The 20,175-nt window shown below is 41.6% G+C and overlaps 1 protein-coding gene across 2 annotated transcripts; it reads right to left on the bottom strand.

Annotated features, from left to right (window-relative positions):
• Positions 1–197: 197 nt before the first annotated feature.
• LOC130703653 (uncharacterized) lies at positions 198–20,171 on the bottom strand. 2 transcript variants are annotated; one of them, XM_057525088.2, is made up of 10 exons: positions 20,021–20,171; positions 16,690–16,898; positions 15,886–16,200; positions 14,170–14,814; positions 12,250–12,453; positions 8,277–8,423; positions 6,744–7,039; positions 5,831–6,158; positions 4,421–4,881; positions 198–3,464 (listed from the first exon to the last, which is right to left on the bottom strand). In XM_057525088.2, the coding sequence occupies exons 3-10, from the start codon at positions 15,935–15,937 to the stop codon at positions 1,704–1,706; spliced, it is 3,894 nt and encodes a 1,297-aa protein (XP_057381071.1). In that variant the 5' UTR covers positions 15,938–16,200; positions 16,690–16,898; positions 20,021–20,171; the 3' UTR covers positions 198–1,703. The 2 variants fall into 2 exon arrangements, with proteins under 2 accessions (XP_057381071.1, XP_057381072.1); XM_057525089.2 differs by lacking the exons at positions 16,690–16,898; positions 20,021–20,171 and having other exon boundaries at positions 15,886–16,551.
• Positions 20,172–20,175: the final 4 nt, after the last annotated feature.

The raw sequence follows: 20,175 nt of genomic DNA, 5'->3' as shown, positions 1-20,175 counted from the left end.
TTACATATCAATAAACACGTAACACCCGAGAGATACAATCCATTGTATAGTGGTGTAGGTGTGTATGCCCGTATCAGGGGTATACTCTCTGTAGAAAGGAACAGCAACAATAAAAGGAAGATCCAGGACGATAGGTTACGTAAGACGAAACAAACAAGGGTCGCAATAATAACCGCATTTTTTCGTTGTTTGAATGATTAATGACGTGTATGTGTGTGTTGGTGGGTGTGTGCCTTTTTTTTTTTTTTTTCAACAACAAATTTCTTGTTTGTGTTCGCTGCGATAATTCATTTAGCCTCTCCGGTCACCTTCCTTTGTTTTTTGTTTTTTTTTTTTGTTTCTATCTAAATCGATATTCGTAGTCTTTGATTACCCTAAAGACACACGAAAAAATGGATGTCTTTTTCTTCTTTTTGCGTAAGGCACAGGGCTCTCGTAAGTTTTGTTTTTAAAAGAAGCTTCTGTTAGTTTGTTGCATTCTTTCCTTTGCAGTTGTCACCTATCCAGAGAAAAAAAAATTGATTATGATTCGGGGATATTTCGGTACAAATCGTCGAGCCAACAAAACATGGGGGTGTAGTCTTATAGGAAAGACGGGCGGGGGGGGGGAGGGGGGGGGACGGGAACCCAGCAAATCCAAATATATATATATATATATAGGCAGTGAAATAAGAAAACATTTGAAACACGTAAATTTCAGGGCAGCATATAGTTTTCGGAGAGAAATTACAGGGCAGTTATTTGTTTTGTCGGTAGATGGCATTTTACTTAATTCTTTTCTTTTTTTTTTTTCCAAGAGTTTATCTCATATTCACACTGGAAATCTTTAAATTTTTTCATTTGACATTACATTCCTAGTGTGTAAATATTTGAAGCTCACCCAAAAAAGAAAAGAAATAACAAAACATCAAAACAAAAAAAAAAACAAAAAAAATGTAGATATGACAGATTTTGTTTTGTTGTTTTGTTTTTTTTTTCCAAATTTACCCCAAATAAAGAAGAAGAAGAAAAAGAATTATAATCTAATTCTGAAAAGTGTGTGTTGAAAAATAGCCGTACGGATGGATAATCTGTTCCCCGCTATTGCAACAAAACAAAACAGCGGATCAAATTAAGTTTTTTTAAAAAATCAAAACAAAAATGAAGAAGAAACATGCGAGAGATGGTAACATATCTCGTAAGAGGGGCCGGGCAAAATGACAAGGAAAACAAAAAAAAAATTAGTAATTAATGGAGCACAATGCTTAATTCTGCACTTAAATTTGATGAAGAAACGGCGTATCACAAACGATCATTTTTCATGTTTCCATTCTCTCTTTTTGTTTCTTTCCTTCCCCCCCCCCATTTCTTCAAACTCAATCAATCAATCAACAACAAAAAAAAACAAAAAACAAAAAAAAAAAAAAATTATCCTTTGTCTTTTCTTTGATAAATCCCAGCTATGAAACGCCACGAAACAAAACCTGGAAGCAGCCCATCGCACTTGCGTCACTTCCGCCCATCATTTGTTTTTGTTTGTAGCTGCGCACACTTTTAGATGCTCCAATCGCGCGCACACTTTCACTGCGATCTAGTCGATGATGAAAATCAACCAAAAACAAAATGCAAAATAATGAAAAAACAAACAAAAACAAAAAAAAAAAAAAAAAAAGGGAAGGTTCTGTTTCGTTCAAAAGTTGGTTTCGATTTTCTTTTTTTTTTTTTCACTGAAGCGCACAGCACGATTGACTACCGGATTTGAGCCGTCTATTATTAGTGGTCGATGATATCGAGGCCGCATCGTCGCCGCTCTTCGATTTATGATGCGCGGCTCGCAGCAAAACGTGACGCCACGAATTGGCTCGTTTCTTCTTCTTCTTCTTGCCGTCGTCCAATTGCGCTGACGTCTTCTTCTTGCGACTCTTCAAAGAGGAGCCGGTCGTCGGTAACGAGCTGCTGCTCTGCTGCGTCGAACAATCGTCCAGCGTTGTGGATTTAATGGCCAGCGGATCGCCAACAACCACGTCCTGATCGACAGACACGCCCAATTGATAGTAGACGGAAAACTTGGCCGGATCGCAAGTCTCGATCAAAGCGCCATTTTCTTGTAGAAGATCGTCGGACGAGTCGGAGGTCAAAGCGGAATCGGAACCGACCCTTCGCAATGCCGTGCCGTCACTGGATGGTGCAGTACGAAGGGTCGCCAGCCCGTTTTTTGGAGCAGTCACATTGTTTGATTCTTCTTCTTCGACCTCTTGATGGTGGAAGTACATGTCTTCGTCGTCAGAGTCTTCTTCGTCATTGTCCAAGAAGATGATCGATTTCGACGAGCCAATCAATTGCTGTTCGATGGGGGCCGATTCGAGCCATCGGCTGACGGCTTTCGTGATCGGCCCAGGCGGCGGCTCTTCTTCGTTGGGCGATTCAGCCGCGTTCGGTGTAGGCGATTGCGAAGGTGTTCCAGCGCCGATGCCCGAGTCCGAGCACAAAAGCGGGCTCATCTCTTTCGAATTCGGTTCGCTTTCTTCCAAGATGACTGTCCTCCAGAGCTGCGGTTGGTCCAGGCAGAGCGTCAGCGATGGCCGGGGATCGTCATTCGAGCACAAAACCATCCCTTCCGGCTCGTCGTCTTCGAAGTAGACATCGACCGCTTCGTTCTTGTCCTCTTCGTCCATGTGGAGGTAAACGAAATCATCGCACAGCTGTTGTTGTTGTTCATCGCCGTCCAACGAATCGCGATCGATAGGCTCTTCAACTTTCTCGCTGGCGCCCGTCAAACTGTCCCGCTCGAAAGAATCCGTCCTGCTGGTAGACGTCGATGGGACTCGAACGCAGTCGATGCCGTCCGATGCGGGCAAGAGTTGCGACAAGAGTTGGACAGCAAACAAAACGGCCGCATCGGTTGGGTTCGATTCTTCTTTCTCTTCCGGCGGGACGACTTGGCTGGACGTTGCTGACGTTGAAAACAAAGGGAAAGATGGCGTCGAACAAAAAGCGGGGGACTCGAGCATCTCCGCAGGATCGGCTACAAAAGAAGGACAATGTTCTAGGCTGGATGGCTCTTCTTGGCCAGCGGTGAGAAGCGGGAAATGAGCGTCATCCGTGGTGCTGGTTATGATGCCGGGCACGGGTTGGCCGTCGGAAGGCGCGCTGGAAGTGGATAAGTCGGGAGTGGATTGCGGCTGTTGTCCGGAATCGACCGAGTGCGGGGATGGGGATGATGACAGTGGGGTTGGTGGTTCGACTCGACTAGAGTGGGGCGGATAAACGGCCTCTTCAACGAGCAAAAGATCATGAGGCGACGAATCGGCTGTCGGGGCGGCTGGATCGTTGGCAACTAAAACTAAAATACTTGAGGCGGCCGGAAGAGTCATTTCCTCCTGTTTTGCGTCTTTCTCTTCTTTCACAGCCGTCGCCAGCGTTTCCTCTTCAGCCGTCGCAACTTCATCCTCTTCCTCGTCTTCGGCCGCTCCGTCATCAGTAACCTTTATTTTTTTTTTTTTTTTGTTAGAAAAAGATATGAAAATAATGATAGTTTTAAAAAGAACGAAATGAAAATAAACATCCGAGAGAGAAAAAAAAAAAAAAATAAATAATAAGAAGAAGAAAAGCATTAGTCGTCAAGTCGGCAACGCTGCACAGGATGACAGATTCCATCATTCATCTTGTTTGTTTGTTCAAGTTGTTGTTGCTGTTGTTGTTGTTTCTTTATGGTAATAAGGGCTACACAACTTTGAAGAATTAAAAAAAAAAAGAAGAGGGGTTTTAAAAAAAAAAAGTAAAAACAAAACTGGAACCCATCTAGTCCCAACTCGTGCCAAGGATAAAATGCTACATTAGAGATTTCGTGTTTGTGTGTTAGTTTTGGTCAAGGTTTTTTTGTTTTCTTTGTAGGAGGAAATTTGACAAAAGAAAAAGCACAAAGAGAAACTGACAAATTGCCACGAGAAAAGGTCTAACAACAGAGAAAGAAGGAACTTTGAACATTCTCAGATCATGATTGGAGAGGCAGAGATCAGTTCGACAAATGGTGCATGCTACCTTCGACACACAAAAATGCCACGTGTGATGACGGTGCTAGAAGCAACTAGAACACAAAACAAACTCACACATGATGACTCTGTTCATCTCCTCCCCTCTCTCTCTATTTCTCTCTCTCACTGCACATGTCTCTACCTTGGTGGACAAAGCTTCCGGGGAAAGGGAAAACGCAAAACTGAAGTCTTCCTTCAGCACGAAGGAGCAGGTAGTTCACGCAAACCTTTTCCCACTGGCAAATTAGAATTACAAATGTCTTTCAACTGTTGTCATACAATTACGATGATAAGGGCGAGACAATGTCGGCTAGAGAGGGAAAGGGAAAGAGAGCGAAGAACGAGAGAGAGAGAGCAACGACTTGGATGTGATAAGAGGTATGGCGAGTGAGGACTGTGTGTCGTACCCTGACTAATGGCTGAATGGGCCTGGGTAGTTTTAGCGATTCCGTACGTTCCAGCGCGTCTGCCATTGCCGTCTGGGTCTTGTTCCGCTTCTTGCGCCTCTTCTTACGCCGTCCCGTTCCAGCGTTTCCATTCGCAACAGCCGTCGCTGGGGCCACGTCTCGTGTTTCTTTCGGTTCCAGCACTCTCTTCTTGTTCGATTCGCTGCCTTCCAGCTGCTCGCTCCTCTCGTCCGGCTTAACGCCATCCACTTCAACGGACTCGGTCACCTTCTCCTCTTCAACGGATGTCATTACAACAACGTCGGCATTCACATCCATGGCTTCTTCCAACGCGTCCACTTCCTCTTCGCCGCCTTGTTCCACGTCATATTGCTCGTACGCATTGGGGTAGTAGACGTCGGGGTAGTAATAGTAGAGCTGTTGCTTAGTCGCATCGCAAAGTTGTTCCGAGCTGCCGCCGCCTGTTTTTTTTTTTTTTGGTGCATTTTTTTTTTTTATCAGAAAGTTTCAAATTTTTTTTGTTTTTGTTTTTGACTTGATTTCATTGTAGTTTTTATTATTTTTTTCTCTCTCTCTCTTTTTGTTTTTCTTTTTTGAAATTCTATTTAATTTTTCTAATTGGTATCACAGCTCTCACGTCGACAGGGGCAATAGATTCAGAGAGATAGATTGGGGGATGGGGCAGCGAGAAGGTGGCTTGATTGAGTGGATTGTTTGAATTGGCACAAGGCGAGAAAAAAAGGACCAACAGAAAAAAAAAGGGGGGAGGGGCGGGTCCAAATCAGTTGCGCGCTTAATTTAAAAAAAAAAAAAAAAAAAAAAAAAAAAAGAAATGGTGGGGACGCCTCGTAAAAAACTACACGGCCGAAGGGGACAGCACTCTCAAGTCTTTTTCAACTACAAGCAACAACATCAACAACAACAAAACTTGTGTGGTGAGAATTATAAAAAAAAAAAAAAAAAATAATAAAAAAAAAAGACAGGCAGCAGCAGTTCGACCGCGACTTCAACCAACCGAATTTGGTTTTGTTTTTTTTAAATAAATTATACGCAAGCATTCGTTGACTAGTCCAATAGAAGAAAAAAAAAAAAAAATTTCAATTTTTTTTTTTTTTTTTTAAGTCTTTTGTCAGCCAAAACCGAAAATAAAAAAAAAAAGGGGGGGGGGGGGAATAAAGAAACACTCCATCAATCCCAGGGAGGAGAAGTAAAAGGGGCGGTGTGAAATGTTAAATGAATTTAAATTGAATTAAATGGTTTTTTTTTTTTTGAAATTTTAAATCAAAAATGAACTGAATGGAAAGGGGGACGGAAGGGGGAGGGGAGGAAGAAGCTGGACGAGGTCACGACACGCAAAAATAAAAATGAAAAATAAAAAAAAGGCGGAATGGAAAAGTGGGTTTCACTTACCGGAAGCGTAGAGGGCAGGTGGGGCGAGACCGTAAGCGGCGTACGGATAAACGAATCCGGCGACAGTCATTTTGCGATGATGATGATGGAAATTATTGTCGAGTTGTTGATGATTCGACATCATCGTCATGTCCATGACAACGGCAGCGGCGGCGGCCGCCGTGGCCGCCCCTCCGCCCGTTTGCGCCTTGGGGTCGATGGCGGGTGAGACGAGCTCGCCCTGCGGAGAGGCGGGTCCCTGCGAAGACGGTCCCGTACTCTGGCACGGGCTGCTGTTCTCAGATGAAGATCCCGTCTCACTGCTCGTCATCACCTCCTGGCTGCTCGCCTATAATTGACGATAATGCAAAATATTTATTTGATTTTTAAATGACAAAAAAGAAATGGTTGGACACGCATGCAGAAGAGCGAGCAATTTTAGAAGATCATGGAACATCCATCACGTGTCATATCTGAAAAACTGGCAACAAAATGTTGTAGGAAAAAAGAAATTGGGAAATGTCGAGCTATGCAAACTCGTGATATTTCATGCCTAATGGAAATGAATTGGAAGCAACGAGAACACGAACATCTTCTTTTTCTCGGCTTGTTCCAAAAGTTTGTCCCGAAAAAAAGAGGAAGCAAACAAGCGACGCGCATAAAAAAAAAAAAAGAGTATGCGGGAATTTCTACGTGTTTTCAAAACTTCCCGAAAGACCCATTAACGTCGCACGGAGCAAATTCTTTTCTTTCTTCCTTCCCTCCTCCTCCTCTTCCCCAACTAACAAAACAAAAACAAATCTTTCAACTCTGCAAGTTTGAATTCCAGCCAATTTTTATGGGTGTGGCCTTTTTTTTTTTTTTTTCACTTGACGTTCGAAAATAGAAAAAAAAAAAAAAAAAAAAAAAATTAAAATTAAAATTTATTTCTTACTTGATAAGATTCGAGTGAATTCCTGCGGGTGCTGGAACTCGTTTCTGGAAGTTGGCTGGATCCTCCGACTTCGCTTCCGGCCGGATAGCCGAGAGCATAGTAGTAGCCCACTTCGCCGCCGTTGGTAGTGGCGTCCCCGTTGGAAGCGGCCCTCGCACCGCCAGCCCCTCCGTACCAATCGATCGCTTGGACGGGCATAGGGACGGGCACGGCCGCCACGATCGGCCCACCAGGATAAGTCTGCACCAACATACTGCCAGGGTACATGCCGCCGTATCCACCATAGAAATCGTACACTGCAAAAATGGCAAATGAAATACATTAAGAAGGAAAAGCGAACAACATGAAATGCAAAGTCATGACATTTAAAAAACCAAAAACAAAAACGCATTGTGTGTTTTGGAAAAGAACGACGGTAGGAGAAGACGATAACAACGTCTACCAGTTTAGAATTTTGTTTTTAGAAAGTAGGAAAGAGTAAAAGAGAGAGAGAGAGAGAGAGAGAGATGGAAAATGATGGATTCATAAGAGCGGCAGGAAAAAGAGAAGAGAGACATTCCAGCTGGGTCCCCGGCTTCTGGCTCCTTTCATAAAATATTGACGTGCTGCAACGTCTGCTGCTTTGGCCGTTGTCTACGGAATGTGCTGGGCATGACAGAAAATCTCATTAGTCCGCCCAGTCACGCTGATTCACGATCGACTGCCATCACAAATCCTTCACGCGCGCACACACACACACAGCGTACGAACACACGCCGGCCAGCATGACGGCGGACACAAATTCTTGTGTCTTTCTTTCTTTCGATTTTTTTTTTTTTTTTTTTTTTCAATGACTTTCTTCACACACAAAAATAAGGACCGAAGGGGGTGCCACAAGGAGGGAGCAGGGATGATTGAAAGTTTTTGGAACACGGACAAAACGCATCGAAAAAGAGTATATAGGGGATGGCAGTTCATCGGGTGGCTGTAGAAGGTGGAACGCGTTTTTCGGGCAAAGTGCCAGAGAAAAGCAAAAGCCGATTGGACTGTTGTCACAAGAGATACACGACGTCGACATGTCACGGTAAAAATAAGATTTCGAAAAAAAATTTTTTTTTTTTTTTTTTAAAAGACGCACACACACGGAAAGGGCTTCTGGCTTTGGACACCTTCGCTCCGTGCCAACGACATGACAAAACAGATGACAACAGAGCAATGGAAAAATGGACATGGAAATTTCGATCAATAGAAATGATTGTCGACACTTCGTTCTCATTTCTTTTTCTTTTTTTTTTTTTTTTTTTTTCTCGAGATTTTTATCCACACGATTTCGATTGCCAGATTGAATGACTAAGCGCAATCTTTTTGTGTGTGTGTGTGTGTGTGAAAACGAACGAGACTTGCCGACGTCATGTGATTCGAAACACATCCGCAATGTGATCAAAAAGCCGAAAACGCCAACGAAGGGAGGAGATCTTTTCAAATGAATTAAACAAAACAAAACAAAACAAAAAAATAAATTAATAAAGAATAAAAAAAAAAAAAAAAACTCACTTGGGAAGCAGACGAGTGGTGCGCTGTCAGCGTAGCCGGCTTGAAGCGCCGCTCCGGATGCGGCGGCTGCAGCCATGGCCGCATCGCAAGGTGCGGCTGATTCGCCCGCTGTGGAAGACGCATCGCCAGTCGATCCACTGTCATTGCCTTTTTTTTTTTTTTTTTTTTTTTTTTTAAATTATTATTTGAAACAAAACCAAAATATTAAACATTTTGAAATCCACACGGTTGAAAAGAAACAAAACAATCGGAAAATATGCAATGAAAATATGCCAATTGATTAACAAGGAGAACGTGATGCGCGCACCTCCCCGCCTCTGTCTGTGACGCACACGCACGAGCTATTTATCTAGAAGGATCGTTGAGATTATTGGGCAGGGTCTCTACGATAGATTTTTTTTTTCTTTCTTTCTTCTTCTCGATTCTGTCGGATCGATCAAGCCCCAAGGAGAAAGAGAGGGCGGATGGAAATGCGTAGAAAGTGGAGAAAAGAAAAAAAGGGGAGGACGAGGCAAATAGTTACACAAGGGTAACACGCAGCCGATTGGATTTGAGCCAATCGATTTTTACGTGTCTTTTTTTTTTTTTTTCCTCGTTCGTTCGTTCGTTCGTTCTCGGTCAAAAAACATTGAAACGACACATTCGATCGCGACTTTTGAAAAATGTCGATTCAACCCCCCCCCCCAAAAAAATTGTTCGGAATGAAAAAAAAAAGACACACACACAAAAAAAAATACAATTGAAAAAAAAAAGAAGCGGGTCATAGCGGTCAGACGTGATGTTCGTTCAACACGAGGCTTCGTGATGCGGCAATCTAATGGGCTACCTTTTAAAAAATAAAATTAGAAGAAAAACAAGCCTCTCCCTCATGTGAAAAAAAAAAAGAGGAAGGGTCTTCATTGATTATTAATGACGCCATATCTCTCCTCGTCGCTACATATTTAATAACAAGGTAAATCAAGCCGATCGCCTATTTGTGTTCCTATTGAACACACACGGGAGGACGAGGGGGGGGGGGGAATAATGAATTCATAGTTTGTCAATTTAAATAAAAAGGGGGCAAAAGCACCGACCGACCGACCGAAAAAAACATCAGACGCGCGCTGCTCGGAATAGTTTAAACCCAACCAATAACATCCGATTTCAACCGGAATTTCAAGTGAATCTTTTCCGTTTTGTTTTTGTTTTTATTACGAGGTGAGTTCTACATTGTTTTGTGTTCAAATAGAGAACGAGGATCACTAGGAGCTCGTTAAAAACAAAAAAAACTTGCCTCGTTAGAAAAAGCTGATGATTTTATTTTCATTTTGGGGGGGGGGGGACGTTCGTCATTAAAAAATAAAAGAAATTGTTTTTTATTATTTTTTTTTTTTTTTTTTGAAAGGCTGGAAATGAGTTAAGAATTTAGTTGGATGCCATTGACCGTCTGCCCGTGTGTACATGCAAAATAGGTGACACAAATCTTTTTTTTTTTTTTATTATTATTTAGTTAGTTGGGAATTTGAAAATCAAACATGTTTCCATACGAAATTCAATGACACGCTAGATGTCGCCATGGTAACATAACGATCGATTTGCCTGCGCAAACAAAAACAAGGGGAGGACGAACTTGTACGTTTCCTCAAAATAAAAACAAAAAACTTTTGTTCAACCCCCCCCCCCCCCAAAAAAAAGATGGCAATTGTTAAACAAAACAAAACAAAATCCTTCGATTTCTTTTTTCAAATGATCGATTTATTAACAAGGCTATTGAAAATCCAACAGGACTAAAAGCAGACGACAGCTAGACTCGCCAAATGAATATGAACGGGTCTGCCCCAATTTTCTTGTTCTTAATTAGTTCCTGCTGGTTTTTTTTTTTTTTTTTTTTTTTTTTTTTAAATGTTTTCTTATTTTTGAACATAGAAAGATATCCGTGGCGTGTGTGTCTGTGTGTGGTTTTTGTTTATAGATATAGGTAAATAACGTAAATGATGGAGGCACGGTGCCAACAAGATACGACACCACTACAAGAGAGCCCCCCCCCCCCCCCCCCCCCCCCCCCCCCCCCCCCCCACGCACTTGTGTCCCTTTCAAACATTTCCGGAGAGTTCCCTCGCGCTTCCAAAAACTGGAGATCGTAAATGTCAACGTTAAACTACAAAAAAAAAAAAAAAAAAATTGAGGGGGAGAGAGAGAGGAGTCTCACGTTAATGATGATGACGACGGCTTGTTCCAAAAAAACCTCGGCTCTTGTGTGTCCTCTGTTTCCTCATCGAGCTCATAAACTATACGAGATGCAGGTTCCACAGTTCCTGACGTTCCATTTCCTACTGGCCTTTTCTATTTGCATACATCTATTTATGAGTAGGGGAGTGGGGACATACTGTTTTCAATGAGATTGAAACTTTATTATGGCTGTTTGAAAATTTAAAACAGCCCCCAAACGAATTCAAATGAGTTCTGCTCCCTCCCTTTTTTTTTTTAAAGAGGGGCAGGAGTTCTATATGAAAAAAAAATAAAATAAAAATAAAAACCCTCAAAAGGCATTCGGTTCCAATTGAACGTCAATGTAAAACAGAGGTACTGCACTAAAACATGTTTCTGTTCGGCATCTTGTCAAGTTCCAAAGAAAAACAAAAAAAAAGTCAAACGAAATGAATTGGTTTGTACACGTAGGCCAAGATTTTTCCCTCAGTCCTACTTCCGATGGTCGTTCATCACGCGTTAAAAAACACCAAACTTTGGCCGTGACGTAAGAGCGAACCATTAGCACACCGAACATTTTGTACGAGCAAGTTACCCCCCCCCCTCCCAAAAAAAGAAACAAAAGAAGAACACGAAAAAATTCTTCCTCATTGTAAGAGAGGAAATCGAGATGTGTTCGTTTTTTTTTTTTTTGTTTTTATGTTTTGGCACGTTTCCCTTCGGTTCCTACACCCATTTATTAAAGAGAATGGATCTACGGTGGTTCTGGCGCATTAATAATACCTCACTTTTTTCCTTTGTAAAAATATATAATAAACAAAAAAAAAAAAAAAAAAAGGTATTGTAAAATGAAAAAGAGAACTCGCACCGAGTGTAGGTGTAGGAGAGATAAAAAGAAAGAGATATCTTTCGACACACAAGTTGTGTTTGCTTTTTCGACTCTCAAAGTCACAGAGTCCGTTTGGGGGGGAAGAAAACACACACCTTCCAGAAAACAAAAGACAAACGATCATTAAGGTCCCAAAAAGATGTGGGACCATCATCAGTTTTTGGGGGCACGAGACAGTTTCCTTTTTTTTTTTTTTTTTTTTTTTTTAAATTATTTTAAAGTTAAAAAAAAAAAAAAAAAAAAAAAGAAAATCTACTCCGCCCACTTGACGTAATGAGCTTCCGCGAACTCTTCTTTAAAGACCATTTACTACACCAGCTCTCCGAACAGTCCTGTTTTTTTTTTTTTTGTTTTTTCTTCAACAAAAGATAACCCCCCTCCATTTTTTAAAAATTTAGGTTCCTAACGAAAATAGAATGAAATTCTAGAACTAAAGGGGGGACCTCTCTAACCTACCCCCACTTTCAAAAGGTTTCCCTTTGGCTTGTTTGTTTTGTTTTTCTTCTCATTTTTTTTTTATATTTCCAACACAACGAAGGGAAGAAAATGTTCTGTTATCACAAGGATCAGTTTCCGATCTCTCTTTTTTGTCTGTTATCTCTCGTCCCCCTCCTTTAAACTGAGAGACTTTAGGAATCAAATAAATGATAAAAAAATAAATAAAAGAAGAACGTCAAGAAGACTCTCGTTTTAACTAGTCTACGCTGGACAAATATGAGTTGTCAGTTTGGGAGGGAATTAAAACAAAAAAAAAAAAAAAAAAAAAAGAGGTGGGTTTGCTGATTAGGAAGCAGACAACCGGAAAAAGAGGGAGCCCACCTGACATGAACCGTTAAACATCCAAGAATCTTTTTTTTTTTTTTTAATAAAAAAAAAAAAAAATGTTTGGAGACTTACCCGTGTATTGAAACGAATCAGCTGAATCGCCTTGTGCGGGCAAGATGGGCGATGTGGCGTTGCCGTTGACGCTGTCCTGCTCGCTGCCGCTGTCCGTGTGCGCGCCGGAACCTACTGGCGCTGCGCTCGTCTTCTTCTTAGCGCCGATCGATCCCTTCTTGAAGAGCACCTCTTGACGTGGCGTAGAAATCTTCGTGTACTCCTCTACACAAAAATGAGAAGAACAAGTTATTTTAACCCCAGCGTTTTGAAAACATCATCGGTCCCGACTGTACCGCACTCCAAAAGCGCATAGCAACAACACGAGTTCGAACGATTTTGGCTTCTTGTTCGAGTCTCAAAAAAAAAAAAAGAAAAAAGAAAGAACCAGTTTTTCTTTTTTTCTTTAATATGACGTAAAAAAAAAGAAGTTGAGGAAGACACACACACACACACACGAAATGATGCCCTCGGTGGGCCAAAGTCAAGTGGAGGTCACGTGATGTAAGTAGCCTTGCGTATCACACACACACACAACATGAATGAGCAGCCGGACAAGAGTAAAAAAAAAAAAAAAATCTATTTTCATCCAAGAAAAATGTCAAGACTTTTTTTTTTTTTTTTTTTTTTTTCATTTTTTGAAATTTGGCAACATCAACAGAATTGAAAATGATTCACTACAGAACCTGTTTTTCTTAGAATATAGGGGGGGGGGAAGACTTGAATCAGATTGAACTCCCGCAATTAATCAATTGGTCCCCGTGAAATTTTTAAAAGGACCACTAGAAATACAAGGCCGCGCCCGTCAGCTTTTAAATTGTTATCCCTCAAAAAAAAAAAAAAAAAAAAAAAAAAAAAAAAATCTTTGCGTCCGTCTCCCCTGCGTGTGTTCCAGGCAGCAGTTTATTTTCAGTACGTGTCACGGGGTATGTGTATAACGTAGACACACACATAAGGAAGAAGAAAAACACCGTGAAACGTCGGCGCCCAACTCAAGAATGTTTTTGTTTTCTCCAATTTTTTTTTTTTTTCTTCCTTTTTTCCTAACGAGAAACGACTGGAACGATGCCGGATGAACAATTTCAAATGGCTCTTGTCCCGTATGTAGTGTGTGTATACCGTGTTCCCCTCTATTCCTGGCCGGACGCCGCGCATACACACACGGAGAAACGCGAGCACATGACACGAGCTCTGACGTCATCACTGTTAAAGGGCTCGTGAGCGCGTGACTTCCAATTCCCGGAGTAGGAGGGAGGGGGGGTGGGTGGGGGAGGGAGAAACCTCGTCCCGCCGACGGTATACCCTCAAGACTAAAAAATTTACCATTGGTTAAAATGCCCGCTGGCTATACGCAAGGTCCATATCTATTGAATGTTATTCCTATTTGAATTCGTATAAAATAATAATTTATTAAAGCTGTGAGCAGGTTTTCTTGTCTTCCCGGTACGAGGCTCCCGTTTTTTTTTTTTGTTTTTTTTTTTTTTTTGTTAAACGCCACGTGATTTTTTTCACATCTTTCGGACTCGTTTCTAATCTCATGCGCGCGCGCGCTGCCGCCATTTTTCCTCACTGTCTCCATCTTAATAAGATTTTCTTTTTTCGAATATAAAAATTGACGCTAGAAAATGTTTTTTTTTTTTTTTTTTTTTTTTTTTTTTTTTTAAACCTGAACTGAAATTGAGATGTCAAAAAAATAAATAGATAAGACGGCTCTCCTTCGTACAGCTTCCTTCCTTCCCTTTAGTTAATCCGGAACATCGTCTGGCTGGACAAGTCACCTTCTCTTTTTTTTTTGTTTTTGCCCTACACCTGCAACCCTCCCTTTTTAACAAAGGGTAGGAAAGAAGCCATTGGCCCGTCTCTTTCCTTCCGTCCGACGGGGGTAGGATCACACACATAAATCAATACGAAAATTAAATAAGAAAAGCAAAAGGAACTGACCGTCATTAAAGATCTTTTTCTCGATGCCGTGCATCTTGCTCAATCCAGGGCCGCCTCCGTTGTGATGATGATGGTGATCTCCATTAGCGTAGCCGTTGGAGGACGCGTTGTTCCACGCATTGGCCCGTCCGTAGCCGTTGTAGTTGCCGTTGAACGACGAGTTGTAACGCGGGCCGTTGGCTCCGCGTCGGAAGCCGTTGGCCGTGGAGGCGGCGGCAGCGCCGCCAGTTGGCCGCCCGCTGCCGGACTGATAGCCGTTATTAACATTGTAATAGCCGCTAGCGTTCTTGACGGGTTGAGTACTGTTGGCCGGCAGTTTCCACGCCGGGCCGCGTTGATTGTTGTGATTGGAGACCATCATGGCTGATTTCGTGTCGTCCTCTTCGTGTCCACCCGATGCTGCTTCGCTCTTGCCTTCCGCAGATGCTGTCGTTGTGCAGTTGTTGTTGTTGTTGTTGTTGTTGTTGTTCACTGTGGTCGTCACGACGACGGCAAACTTTGATTTCTTGTCGTGTTCAACGCAAACGGAGTCCTCTTTCTCGTCAGAGTGCAGCACTACGTTCTGTCTCACCTCTTCTTGCTGTTGTTCTTCCAGTTGTTGTGGCTGAGTCTCGTCGTCTTCCTCCTCAGGACCTGACGCATCGCCTATTCAAACAATGTCAAATGAATTATTTGAAATAAATAAATAACAAAACGGAGTGTCAATGAACGTGCTGATTGGGGCGTGGCGACGTCAATCATCAGAAAAGGCAGGGCATGTCAATTTCGAGCGCGGGCTTCTCCAACGTATCGATCGTGACACATCGGGACACGCGCGCAAGTCCTTCAAAACAAACGGACAAGGAAAATCGATGTGCCCCCAACTGCAAGTTAAAACCCTCCCACATGACGAGAGAGCCATTTTTTTTGTGTGTGTGTGTGTGTGTTCCAAATGCCGAGGAACGAATAGGACGGGGGGCAATTGGGAATCCATCACATGCAGGTTCGATCCCCAACCCAAAAATTCATTTCCATATGTTGTTTTTTTTTGTTTTTCTTTTCTTTTTGAGATCGTGAAAGGGACAACATTGCGTGACCCCGAAGCCCTTCCTAGAAAAAAAAAAAGAGCCATGTCTGGTCGTATCACTAATAATAATAATAATAATACAAGCAGTAAAACACGATACTCGTTTCTTTTTTTTGTGTGTGTGTGTGTGTGTATCCCTTTACCCCACTTTCTACTTCTGTAGAAAAAAATTCAATTAGAACGAAGAGAATTTTTCTTTCAATTGTTTACCTCTCACCGAAGCAAAAAAGGAAATATAAAATTTTGTTTGTGAACCATTTCCCTTTAGTGTAGAGGTTATGGAACACGAGATAAGAGGGAGGGAAGATGTTTGCCCGTCCAACATTTGCTATTTTAAGAAGAAGAAAAAAAGCTGATGTTTGAAACGGCCGTGCAACTGGAAAGTCGGAGAGATAGGGGGGGGGGGGACCTGTGCTCTTTCAAAAAAAAAAAAAAAAAAAACCTGGCGTTTCAAAGTGAACTCTCTTTTTTAGAAAAAGGTCAACAAATGATCCGCGGCGCAGGGTAGACACAATCAAACGAACGTTTGAATTAAACCACATCATCGACAGGAATTTTGAATGGGGGGTGGGGGGGGGGGAGAAAGACTTGTTATCTCTTAAAAAAAAAAAAAAAAATTCAAAATTTTTGGAAGAAGAAATGGAACTTGCCTAGCGAGAGCCGCCTCCATTTGGTGCGCCTCGTGCGGGTCTTCTTGCCCATCGGTTGTTTAGGTTTAGAGGGTTGATCTCTTTTCGTATTTTTTTTTTTCTCTCTTTTTTCTCGGGTCTTCTTTCGAATCTATCAAGACTTTCACTCCCCCCTTTTTTCAGATGTTTGTCTTCTTGTCCGGAGGAAATGAGATTTTTCTGGCCCGCCGGTTGTTCAGAAAAAAAAAAGAAAAAACAAATCTCGTGTGTTCCAATTTGATTTGCCCGGCACTTTCCACCCCGCGCTTTTTCTTTTCTGTCCTAAATGTTCGCTGTCTTTTTGAAAGAATTTTAAAAAAATTCAATTAATTATTGAACACCGCAAATTCAAAAATGTCAAAGAAAGAAAGAAAAAAAAAGATAAAACTATCGACACTTTTGAAATGAAGAGATACACGAAAGCGCACAAGTAAATTCTTAACGAGTTTTGGGTTTGTTACGTAACCGGCTGTTTTGCACTGCGCGTGTGAGGGTGCGTAAAGGGGGGAGGGATACACGAAACAACAGAAAAAAATCCCAACACAGCAGGACCTCACCAGTCCATGTCGGACAGTCTTCTGAGCACTGGGTTGACGGGCAGGCTCATAGTCATGAGACCTCAAAACCCCGGGCAGAAAGGGAGGGGTTGGGAGGGTGGGCCAAAGGCAAAAGAAAAAAAAAAAAAGTATTCTAAAGCAGGAGCCCACCAGAAGCGAAATAAAAAAGAAGAAGAATAGGAAGAAAAGATTATTATATAAGTAAATATATATATATATATATACGTACAAGGTGGATGTGAAGGAGAGTAGGAGGTGGCTTCACGTGCTAACGTCACGCCCCCCCACTATGGGAGAAAACTTCAAACGCGAGACGACTCCTCCTTTTGTATCACGGCTCCCTCTAGTTAAAAGTCATGTGACGAGGGGGCCTCTTTGACGTCATCATCGATCTCCTTCGTATAACGTTCTCTCTCTCTGTGTGGCGTCTTCTTTCTCCTGGAACATAAAAAAAAAAAATGAGAATTAGAAAAGAAAAAAAAAAAAAAAAAAAAGACACGTGGGTTAGAGAGGTTCATCAGTCACGAGTTTTATCCGGTGTCTATACGAGAAATTAAATAATTTTGGACTGAATAAATGCGGTCAATGACATTGACACTTTCGACAACGTCGTCGGCCATCGATGCGCGCAGTGAAGTAAACAAGAAAAAAACATGGAACAAAGTCGTTTGTAGCGTGTGCGACATTCGAACGTAACCAACAACGCGAATAGAAGCAGAACATTTTCGTCCAGTTCCAAAATGCCGGTTCGAACATCGAAGAACAGACAACTAAAAAAAAAAAAAAAATGAAAAGGGACGTGACTTTTCGTGTTTTTTTTTTGTTGTTTTTTTTTTTTTGGCGTGAGATATGAAACTGGCAGCTCAGAAAATGGAAGGCAGACAGCATATCTCATTGCATTTAGAAAGAACCCATTTGATTTAAGCACGAGAAAATTAAACAAAGCCCCTCGATGATGTTCGAGTGTGAAAGAAATGTTCATCCATCACGATATCGAAGCTCTGATTTGTTCTTCTTATTTCTCCGTGTGCACGTGGTGCGTGACTCGTGAAACAAAAAATCCTTCGATTTTTTCTTTTTGCTTGGGGGGGAAACTTGGCAGCTCGAACGATAATAAATTCAGTTATTGTAATGATATTATTAGAAAGAGAACAATCAAAACAATGTGCGGTATGCTGAGAGACCCCTCCGAGAGAGGTGAGCGTGACAAACGACGACACACGGCCCTCAAAAACCTCTGCAGCAGATGAAACACATTTTGAATAAGGAAAAACGGTGTGTGTGTGCGTGTGTGTCTGTGCACTTGAGAAGGTGAATTTGACTCTCTCTCTCTCTCTCTCTCTCTCTTTGGGTGAGGGCATTCTGGAAAGAACAAAGTATCGGATTCGCTATACGAAAGAAACAAAAAATCCCGTTGGTCTCTTTCACGTCTCCCGCTGATGTGTCAAAGAAACAAATGACGACCGAAAAAAACAAAAAAACTCATCATTTGTTATTTAAAAACAACAAGAAATTCGGGGGGGGGGGGCGCGTATTCTTCTAATATTTTTTGATTGAGATACAACGTTCGTTAGATGACATCAATCAAATAGGGGAAGGTTCGAAAGACGATCCAATTGTACCATCATGTGGAAGACATTGTGGATAGAGAGAGACCATGCTGGCTTAGTTAGTGCGTTCATTCCGTGTGGCCAATGAAGAGGTTGGCCCATTACCGACTCGTCCCTTGTTCGAACCAGTGTTTGGCGGCTCCTGGCGGGCCAGCAAACAACATGCAAGGGGGGAAAAAGCACAAAGAGAAGTAATAAACGTAAATTGACTCGCAAAAGAGAGGGGGGTTTCTGTTTTCCAAAACACCGCCCTTTCTTACTCGAACAGATACGTCAAAAGAGAATATTCTTGTCTCTCGTATTTTTTTTTTTTTTTTTTTTTTTAGAAAGAAAAAATTGTGTTCTACAATGACGTCCCATGTTCCAATTGTGAAACCTTCCCTCGGTCGACCGTTGCTTTTGATGAGTGCCAAAAAACATTCCCGACGGTCACGACACGTGACGCCAGCGGGATCTCACGGGACTAGGGAGTGGTACATTTTTTTTTATGTAACAGAAACAAGAAAAGAAGAACAATCCAGAGATTTTTCGTATTTCGGTGTGTACAAATCTGAAAGATGAGGTGTTACGTAACGGGATATCGTTGTCATGACAACCAAACCAACCTGACCTGGAAGGGTAATTCTCTTTTTTTTTTTTTCTGACTTCTTAATTGCAGTACAATCGTCACGTTGGGATGAGCGAGGAAAAGAACGTTAAGAAACCGGTTCACGGAGAACATGCGCCGCTGGGCAAAGGACGGAAACGTCTTCAAAGATGAAGAAGTAAGGGCGAAACAATCAACACACAACTGGCAAAGAAAAACCTTCGCTGGACGGCCGTAAAAAAAACAAACAAAGTGTATGAAGAAACAGATCGTCTCGGTTTCTCTTTGCCCCGCTTGAAATATCAGTAGCCGTATGCAAATTGAATGGTGAAAACGGACGAAAAAGGAATTAAACAAAAAAATTCGTGATTGATTGGAACGCGCCACTGGCGAAATGATCTAAAACACAGAAAAAAAAAATACTTTCTAGCTAAATCTCTTGTTATTTCATAACAATTGTTGCTAGTCACCATGGGCCTTTGGGGCACATGTAGCCTCATTGAGCTAGGAAAAATGGTACTAATAAAAATTCGCAACAATTTCTGTTGTTTAACACGTCAGGTACGCCCCTCTTTTAGCCTCGGGTTTTTCTACACACGAAAATAAATAAAAAAAAAAGGTCACAACTTTTGCCGCAAAACAATTTTCATAACTTTTAACACGAAGAAGAGTCCCAACAACTTGTGTGTTTCCTGCCGTATAAAGACACATAACCAAGATGACCTTCAACGATTTCGCCTTGGCTCTTCCATTTCAAAACTTATTCTTTTTAAAAAATCTACTTTGAACATTTTTAAATCGGGTAAAAAAAAAAGGCCATCGAGGCCATCTTGATTTTTTTTTGCAGTTCATTTCGTTTTTTTGAGAGGAGCCAAGAAGAAAAAGAAGAAGCTGGAAATAGTTTGCCTGTTGCCAAGTTGTGCTGTGCTTTTTCAAAAGACAAGTTGCATTATTAAGTCAATCTTTCTTTTCTCTAGTCGTGACCCTTAAGAAGAAAAAAAAAATACCTGACAAAACATGTCCCGAAATAAATTTTTGCTAGTTGCAATGGCCGATCAGCTGATGGCCCACGTGAAAAGTGTTTCCCCTTCTCTCTCTTTTTTTGCTACATGACGATTGAACTTTTGATCCGAACAAAAGAAAAGTTTGAGATCTAATTTGTCTTTCAAATAGATAAACGTGAATATTATTTCGCCATAACACTTTTGATGGGGAAAAACAAATTTAGAAAATTGGGGAAAAGAAAATGCCGAGTCATGGGCCGGTTGAGCACGTGCTTCAAAATGTGAGGCTTACGACGGGACGTTTAATGGCGGGGAAACGAGTTGTACTTGATTGGCGAAAAAAAAAAAAGAAAAACTCACCGTCCAAAACTGCTGTCTTGCCACTGTGGGAAACGTTTTGCTGATCCTTAAACACGTGAACCCAATTTTATCGGGCCAAAAAAAAAAAAAAGAACACGATGATAATCTCAAAAGTTGTCGACTCGTCGATCAGAAAGCCAATCAAGGACTAGTTT

The sequence above is a fragment of the Daphnia carinata genome, chromosome 8 (assembly GCF_022539665.2).
Source record: "Daphnia carinata strain CSIRO-1 chromosome 8, CSIRO_AGI_Dcar_HiC_V3, whole genome shotgun sequence".
NCBI classification, from domain to species: Eukaryota; Metazoa; Arthropoda; class Branchiopoda; order Diplostraca; family Daphniidae; genus Daphnia; species Daphnia carinata.
The sequence above is the reverse complement of the archived record's forward strand: the minus strand, read 5'-3'. Positions and strand labels throughout refer to the sequence as shown.